General features: G+C 34.6%; 2 protein-coding genes across 2 annotated transcripts; one reads left to right on the top strand and one right to left on the bottom strand.

Moving 5' to 3' along the window:
* The first annotated feature begins 1,131 nt into the window (after positions 1–1,131).
* On the top strand, positions 1,132–3,397 carry lsm5 (LSM5 homolog, U6 small nuclear RNA and mRNA degradation associated). The gene is made up of 5 exons (XM_022215316.2): positions 1,132–1,277; positions 2,164–2,259; positions 2,353–2,380; positions 2,975–3,047; positions 3,155–3,397. Exons 1-5 carry the CDS (start codon positions 1,232–1,234, stop codon positions 3,185–3,187), a joined length of 276 nt encoding a protein of 91 aa, XP_022071008.1. The 5' UTR covers positions 1,132–1,231; the 3' UTR covers positions 3,188–3,397.
* Positions 3,398–3,399: 2 nt separating this feature from the next.
* psme2 (proteasome activator subunit 2) lies at positions 3,400–8,203 on the bottom strand. Its single transcript, XM_022215315.2, has 11 exons — positions 7,954–8,203; positions 7,681–7,713; positions 7,536–7,598; positions 6,308–6,394; positions 6,030–6,078; positions 5,855–5,952; positions 5,588–5,656; positions 5,138–5,205; positions 5,000–5,054; positions 3,843–3,929; positions 3,400–3,694 (listed from the first exon to the last, which is right to left on the bottom strand). Exons 1-11 carry the CDS (start codon positions 7,999–8,001, stop codon positions 3,614–3,616), a joined length of 738 nt encoding a protein of 245 aa, XP_022071007.1. The 5' UTR covers positions 8,002–8,203; the 3' UTR covers positions 3,400–3,613.
* Between the last annotated feature and the right edge of the window lie 208 nt (positions 8,204–8,411).

Raw genomic sequence — 8,411 nt, 5'->3', positions numbered from 1 at the left:
TTATATTATATTATATTATATTATATTATATTATATTATATTATATTATATTATATTATATTACATTACATTACATTACATTAGATTATAATTAGTTTCCAGCATTTGAGAAGTAAAAAGTCAAATTTCCCCATTTAACATCATTTTGAATGCATTCTACAATCTATTTACATAAATAAATGCTTCCAAATTAGGATTATACATTCAATTAACATCAAATAAGCCTTTAAAATACACACAAATAGTAATTAAACAAGTATTTACCAACTGTTTGAATTTAAGAAGTCAGATTTCCACACTAAACATCTCTTAAAATGCAAGACTACACTAAACATACTTCAGAAAACTTTTCCAAATTAATTATTTACCTTAAATTAATGTTATACAAGCTTATAAAATACACATTAGTAGTATTTAAAATCGTAGTTCCCAACTTTTTAAAGGTATAAAGTTGGATTTCTACGCTTAACTTCTCTTTAAATGCAAGACGACAATACATTTATCTAAATAAATGCTTCCAGATTAGGATTTTACTTTGAATTAACATCAAACGAACTTCTAAAACTCACATTATTAGTATTTAAACCAATAGTTTCCAACATTTTAAAGGTATAAAGTCAGATTTCTACACTAAACTTCTCTTTAAATGCAAGATATATATATATATATATATATATATATATATATATATATATATATATTTACTGAAATAAACATTAAATTAATGTTATATAAGCTTTAAAAATTCGTACATATATTGGATAAGATCAAACTTTATTCGAAAAACTTCTAACAAGATGTTGCTCAAAAAATTAAACAAAATGACATGCAGTAAAAAAATAAATGCAATGCCTGCTGAAAGAAACAGACGTATTTACGAACAGAGACTGTGGTGAGGAATTATCTTGACTTTAATTCACTTCTCTTTGTTACAGACAAACAATGACGTCATGCATTAGGAGGCGAAATTGGCGCCATCTTGTGGAGAAAAACTGCAACAATATAATTTAGATCTTTAGATTTTAACCAGAAAGTAGCACAAATTTCATGTTTTTTTTCTTTTTGTTTGCAAATGTGTTTTAGTGGAGTTTAGTGAGTTTAATTATGTGAGTATGTGAGAGCTGTGAATGTTTTCTGATTTAGTTCGGTGATTTATTCGAGTTTGATCGCTTTCGTCTGGACGTTCTAGTATCGATTACTGCCGCCTTCACCGGAAGTCTTTCGTGTGAACATGGCGGCTACTCAAACGACAAACCCGTCACAGCTGCTCCCGCTTGGTGAGGAAATTCTAGACGGTTTTATGTGTTTCTGCCTTATCCCGCTAAACGTGTGTAATAAGTACTAAAAGCCAAGATTAGGCTTTCGAAGTTTCTAGCAGCAGCAGACAGAAATTCAGAGATTAGCGATGTTTTGCTAGTTAGCGTTAGCACCATGCTAGCTAGCCAACGTTCAGATGTTCATGAATGGATGCACAATATCTGCGCTGCAAGTAAAGAAATCGTAGGTATAAGCAAATACAGCTCTTGTTTGGTTGTTTAAACGATAGATGGTAAAGTTTGCAGCTGGATGTGCATCGAAAAGTCAAACACAGATTGATAACTTGAGCTGAATTGGTTAATTAGTCCACATTGTTTATCAGTTGGCCATGATTTCAAGATTTTTACAACAAAAATAATGTCTAGTCATCTCATACTCAAACCTCTTAAGTCAGACTTTGCTGCTTTTTCTTGTCACATTATCATTTACATGAAAATATGGTACTAAAACATAGCATATATACTTTGTGTGGAGTTAAATACATTAAGATGTGACAACCAGACCTAGAAATTAGTCATGAAACAAAGCAGTTTACTTTAAAACCTCATTTTGAGTGGACTTATTCTTGCTACAACAATTTAAGAAATAGTTAAGACAGTAGCACATGTTTCTTAGCTCCAGTATAGTGTGTAAACTGGTCAATTATGGCTAGACAGAGAGAGAACAAGGTTATCTATTCAAGGTGTATTGTGTGAAATTCCCTGCAGGAGAGCAGTTTATGTGAACAACTCATCAATTATTGGGGAAATAGTTGCATTTAATTAACTGATCTACAGATTTAAATGTAAAAACTGTAGAAAATAAAATCACATGATGTGTAATTTCTCTCTTTCTCTGATTTTGCAGAGCTCGTGGACAAATGTATTGGCTCTCGAATTCACATTGTCATGAAAACCGACAAAGAAATCGTCGGCACCCTGCTGGGTTTCGATGACTTTGTCAGTATCCTTTCTTTAAAAAAAAAAAAAAATATTTAAGTCATCAGTTTGCTGTGTTTATATTATCCTGCATGTTGTCCTTAACTCAACATTTCAGACATGGTCCTGGAGGATGTGACAGAATTGTAAGTACAAGCTGTAGTTTCCCAAACTAAATGTGAATTATACAAAGATATAAAGTCAGATTTCTACACAAAACCTCTTTAAATGCAAAACTACAGTATATTTGCTTAAGTAAACATCTCCGATTAAGAATTTACATTAAATTCATGTTAAATACGCCTTTAAAACTCATATTAGTAGTATTTTAAACAGAGTTAAGAAACTATGCAGAAATACAGAATATTGACTGAAATAAACATTTTACCGTAAATTAACAGTAAATAAGCCTTTAAAATATACATGATCATCAAAGAGAATGTTTGGATTTGTTGTGTTTCTGCATATAATTATGTATGTTAAGGTTAGAAACCTATTTATTAATATTACTCGGTAATCTGTTTTTTTAGGTTTGTAAACGTAATATTGAAGTGAACCTTAAAGTCTTAACTTTATATTTCACTTTGCGAGAAGACTTTGTTGTGTAAATTTCTTATTTTCTACTGGAAAACACTTTAAATTTTCTCTATAAAAGAGACTTGACATTATTGTTAATTATATCACGTTTAAGTTTGAAACATACTAATAATTTGCTAATTTAATTGATCTTTGTGTTCCAGTGAAATCACACCAGAGGGAAGAAGAATAACCAAACTGGACCAGATCCTCCTCAATGGAAACAACATCACCATGGTGAGCAATCAAAGATTTTCATTCTGAATCATCCACCCAGGTGAGCATTTACCATCATTTTGGGCCTTTATCATTTAATTTAAACTCAAATATTTCCTCTTCTGCAGCTCATCCCTGGTGGAGAAGGACCTGAAGTGTAAATTCCCGGCTGCTGAGACGGTTTTCTGTTGCCTTTCCTGCGTTAGTGTTCCTGAGTTTATTATGTGATTATTGTTGTTTTCCTCTCTATCCAGAGGGGGTGAAATATTTTTGTAGCTGGATTCCTGATTGAATGTTTGATAAATGAGAACCAAACATGACAAAAAAACAAAGCTGTTTTTGTTACAAATAAATGAAAGAATCAAATGCAATCTGAAAAAAAAAAACCAAGCTTTTCTTTATTCGCTCATCGTCCAACAAGTTCGATTTAGTGCAAAAACCCTGCAGTGTTCCCGGAGAAAAGAGATAAAACTACCATGCTGTGGTTTTACTGAACTGAAAAAGCAGAATTTAAATGTTTTATGAGTGAACAGAGATGATCGATATTGAATTCAGCTGAGGATTGTAGGTTCTGTCTCAGTGCAGCTTCAGTACATCGACGGCTTCTCCTCTCCTTTCGGGTTGGTTATCTTCTCCAGGTTTTTGCTGGTGATGTCGTAAAACTCGGCCTGGGGGGAAAAAAGGTATTTTAAAGGGCAAATTTTCATGCAAATTTGAGCATGTTTCGTCTCTCAAAAATGCAGTTAATTAGTGCAAAGAATAGTTCCTTCCAATAGGGTCTTTGCACCATGAAACATTTTTAACTGTCTGACTTACGTAGAAGCCGCGGATGTCGAGGGCGATCACTCTGATCTCAGCGTAGATGTTCTCGTCCTTCTCGTGGACCAGCGAGCGGTAATCCATCTGAGGAAGTTAAAGTTATTTATCATCATTATTTATCACAGATATAAAGGACTGGGCTGAAGTTCTTCTATTTTTGCCTAAAAAAAAGTCCAAAACCAACAACGTGATCTGAGATTTGAGCGTATATCTTCTTAATAAAGACGTAAGTCTGTGAAAGCAGCTCACAAATATGTAGTTTAATTAATAAAAAACCTAAGAAATGAGTCTGACTTCCCAGATGGAGGTGCAAACGGTGCATTTGTTGGGTGCAGCTGCAACAACTGATAAGTAAATTTTTAGGAGGGAAAAATGAAAATTCTCTGATTCTGTTCTCTAACATTTTAGAGACAAAACTAATCAATTAAAAGACAAAATACTACTTCCTGCAGCAGATTAAAAAGCGTTAAAGATCAAAATAAACTGTTAATGAAGGAAAATATCAGTTTGTGAAACACTAGAGCTCACTGATGTGTTTTTATTCGTTTTAAAACGAGAAAATAAAATACACAAAAGACATTAGTAAGGATGCATTCACTGTTGGTTTTTAGAGTTATTTTTTAGAGATGTTGAATGGGTTTTTCCTGCAGAGAGGAATTATTGGTGCCAACTAAAGAGGTTTTTTGCCAAAAAAAAATCCTTGACGTTTTTTGAGAAAATAAGAAGGAAAAGAAAAAGGACGAGTGAAAGACGGAGGAGGAGGAGAAGCCAACTAAAGAGGTTTTAGCTGAAAAAATGAAAAAGAAGGATGAAGAGGAGGAGGAAAAGAAGAAATGAGGAAAAGAAAGAACAAGGAAGAGGAGAAGGAAAAGAAGCTGGAGGAGGAAAAGGAGAAGAATAAAGAAGTGGAGGAGGTAGAGAAGCCAACTGAAGAGGTTTTCAGCCAGAAATGTTAAAAATTGAGAATAAAAAAAGATCATTTTTGCTATATGGGGATCTAATTACTCAGGTATAATCAACATTTCAGCTCATCAAAATGTTTGAAATAACATGTATTTACATTTTCCATCAATAACCACTAAAACCCTGTTTAAATGCAGAAATAAATGTAGAAACTCAGCGTATTTGCTACTTTAAAAACCTTCATTACTCACCACGTGTCCCTCCTTGGAGGCTTTGGCTACAGCGTCCCCCCTCTCTAAAAAGTACCTGGAGATTTAAAGATCAAAAAATAAAAATCCTGCAGCTCTAATAAAACTACTGAGAACAGAAAGTGTTTCCATCCAACCTACTTGTTGATGTTGGTCTGAAAAGCTTCAACTTTGGTCCTCACCGCCGTGATTCTCTCCAGAACTTTCTCCTGTGGGCGAAGAAAAAACATTTAGTTAACAAAAAGAAGACGAAAGAAGCAGAAAAATATGTAAATTAAAAGAATAGAAGGAGGAAGAGGAGAAGAACGAGAAGGAGGAACCAAAGTAGGAGGAGAAGAAGACGAAGGAGAAAAAGAAAGAAGGCAAAGAGGGAGGAGGTGGAGGAGAAGAAGCAAGAGATGGAGAAGAAGAAAAAGGACGAGAGGAAGGACAAGAAGAACAAGGGAGAAGAAAAAGAAGAGAAGGAGGACAACGTGCAGAAGAAGGAGAAGGAGACAAAGGGAGGAAGAGAAGAATGGGAAGGAGGAGAAGGAGAAGGAGGAAGAAAAAGTAAGAGGAGAAGAAGGAGGTGGAGGAGAAGTAGAGTTGTACCTGGATGGCGACTCCAAAGTCATTTCCATCTTCTATTTTAGGGATGAGGTGTTGAATCCAGCAGGAAATCTACGGAGCAGAGAGTTAATTCTCATTAAATCATTTAATGTTGTTTTAATATTAACTTCATCCTTTAAACCACAACATCTGACAGCAGCTTTACAATCATGTTGTTTAACAATATATAAATCACCCAAATTACACCAGAAACATAAAAAAACCAAACTTGTTTTGTATCAGTTTTAACCTTCAGAGCGATGAACTTACAGTGACGATCGTCTCTCTAAAGTCGGCTATTTCAGGTTTGATCATGTCTAGCAGCGCCAGAATCTTCTCGTTTCCTTTGATGAAGCCACATTTTGGAGCTGAGGAACAAGAAGAAGGAGTGAGGATTTAATTTAACGCCTCGTTTCATCCGTCAGCATCAACGAAAACGCCTCACCTTTCTTCTTCTTCTTCTCCTCGTCTTCGTTTTTGTCGGTCTCCATTTCCTGAAAAATCCAGAAATCACTCCAACATGCTGCTGTTTTTGAATTTAATGCTTAATAACTTCTCATTTCAGCATCACAGAATCAGGCTTAGTGGTCAAAATGACTTAAAATTAAGCTTAAACGCTTAATTGACATTTAGGGTGAAAAAGTTGACTTTTTCTGTAATGCATAATAACTTCTTATTTAAACATGTTTTAACGTGTAAAAATTGCAAATCTAAGAGTCTTACCTCATCCTCTGGAGCTGGAGGATCTGGGATGGGGATGTCCAGAGGAGCGTGGAGTGAAGACAAGTCTTTGATGTTTAGTGCTTCATGCTGGGGAAAAAAAGACAAACATGAAGAAGATGAAGAGCAGAAACCAGAAATCAAAGCTTGAACCTGCAGCAGATCACAACATGTTAATAGAATAAAAGAACCACACAAGTTGGTCTAAATCTGAATTTATCTGATAGATTCCACTTTTTCCAACAATGATTCTTCTATAAGTTGCTTCAGGAGTTCCTCAGGGTTCCATTCTAGGTCCACTACTATTCACTGTTCATGCTGCCCTGAGACAATATTATTAGGAAATACTGCTTAGATTTCCATTGCAGGTCTCTGTACCCTCCTCAGTGTTTATTATTTTACGTATTGTTTGTCTGTTTTCTATATTCTATCCTGTTTTCTCCCTCTCACCCCTCACCCCTACCAATCGAGGCAGACGGTCGCCTTCCCAGAGCCTGGTTCTGCTGGATGTTTTTTGCTAAGTTTTGGATTTGCCGGGTTTCTCTGTATAGGATTTAGAGTAATACATGAAGTGCCTCAAGATGACATACAAGGTTAAAAAAATGAAAATAATCTGCCATGTCGACAGAAAAACTACGTTAAAAAATGGTGGAAAACTGTAGCACTCACCAACTGTTAAATTAACAGCAATTATGTCAACAATTATATTTTTGGTTGATTTAAATGCAGTAAAACTGTGTAATTGTACAGCCAAATGTTGGAAAAGAACAATTTATTATTTTAAAAAAATAGATGTTTAAAGTAAACATTATCTGCAATTTTGATCCATTTTTTGTTTTCTTTTGCTGTCAATGTGTAAATTAATCATTTTTTGGTCCTTAATACACATTATTTTCCTTCAATTAAGAGGGAAAGAAAATAATAATTGTAAAAAAATAATAATTTTAGCTCACTAAAATACAGTAAACATGTAATTTTATTGTCACATTGTAAATGAACAATTATTTACAGTTTATTTATTAATTAATATGTAAATACATACACATTTTTACTAGTTGTTATTATTGGTAATTTAACTAAATATGGAAAGCCTATCAAGTTTAACAGTAAATTTTCAATAAAAATAGGGAAAAAACTGTTAGAAAATGTTCATTTTTAAAGTGCATATTATGAGCTGAAACAAACAAACAAACAAACAAACAAACAAATAAATATATAAATAAAAGTGAACCTTGAGCATGTTGTCAAGCTTCAAAATCTTCTGAGGGATGATGCTGGAAAACAGGTTCCCCGCCTGGAAGTCAAAGAAAAGTCACGTTTGAAGCTGCAGCAGGTTGCAAATCTGCTTAAAACCGGAGTTTTAAAGATCAACTCACCTCATGGTACAGATCCTGGCGGAAGTTTTCCACCTGAACAGGAAATAAAACGACATGAAGTCAAGTTTTTTAGCGTTAAATTCAAGCTGCTGAGTCACGGATTTACTTTCGTTTTCCTCTCCGGAGGGACTTTCCGCTGCTCTGGCTCTTAAAACCGATTGTTTTATGATATTTAAAGACTAAATCTGTATAAATAATCCCTTTAATATACCCGTTTTACCGTCTTAGCAGCGCTGATGGGAGAGAATTCTCCGATCCTGCAGGTAAACTCACCTGGCCCAAACTGGACCTGCTGATTTTCAGAGTCGACGCTTTTGACATGACGAGGCAAAGTTTTCTACTTTGAGCTGAGAGTAAATAAACGAATCCGCTCGGATTTTCTGTGAATTCAGATGAGTTCGGCTGCAGCAGAAGTCAAAATGTCTGTCCGGCGTGATTCTTTTATTTCCTCATCCAAGTTACTTTCGATTTAGGCTCGAATAAAGCAGACTGCGCCTCCACTGTGTCCATCCGCCGCCCAAAGTAGGGCGGCCGAAAAGCAGCTGTCGTCATGACTCTGCGCTATTTCAACTAAATTATTGGTGCAGGATGTGTTTACACAGAGCAGAGAGGAGGCAAATGGGGAAATTAATTTAAAAAATAATTATACATGATAAAACTCATGCAAAATTATTCTACTAATCCTACAAAATGAAGATCAAGCGATGCAAAATTTACATGAATATACAAAA

The sequence above is a fragment of the Acanthochromis polyacanthus genome, chromosome 20, assembly GCF_021347895.1.
Source record: "Acanthochromis polyacanthus isolate Apoly-LR-REF ecotype Palm Island chromosome 20, KAUST_Apoly_ChrSc, whole genome shotgun sequence".
NCBI lineage: Eukaryota > Metazoa > Chordata > Actinopteri > Pomacentridae > Acanthochromis > Acanthochromis polyacanthus.
The sequence above is the reverse complement of the archived record's forward strand: the minus strand, read 5'-3'. Positions and strand labels throughout refer to the sequence as shown.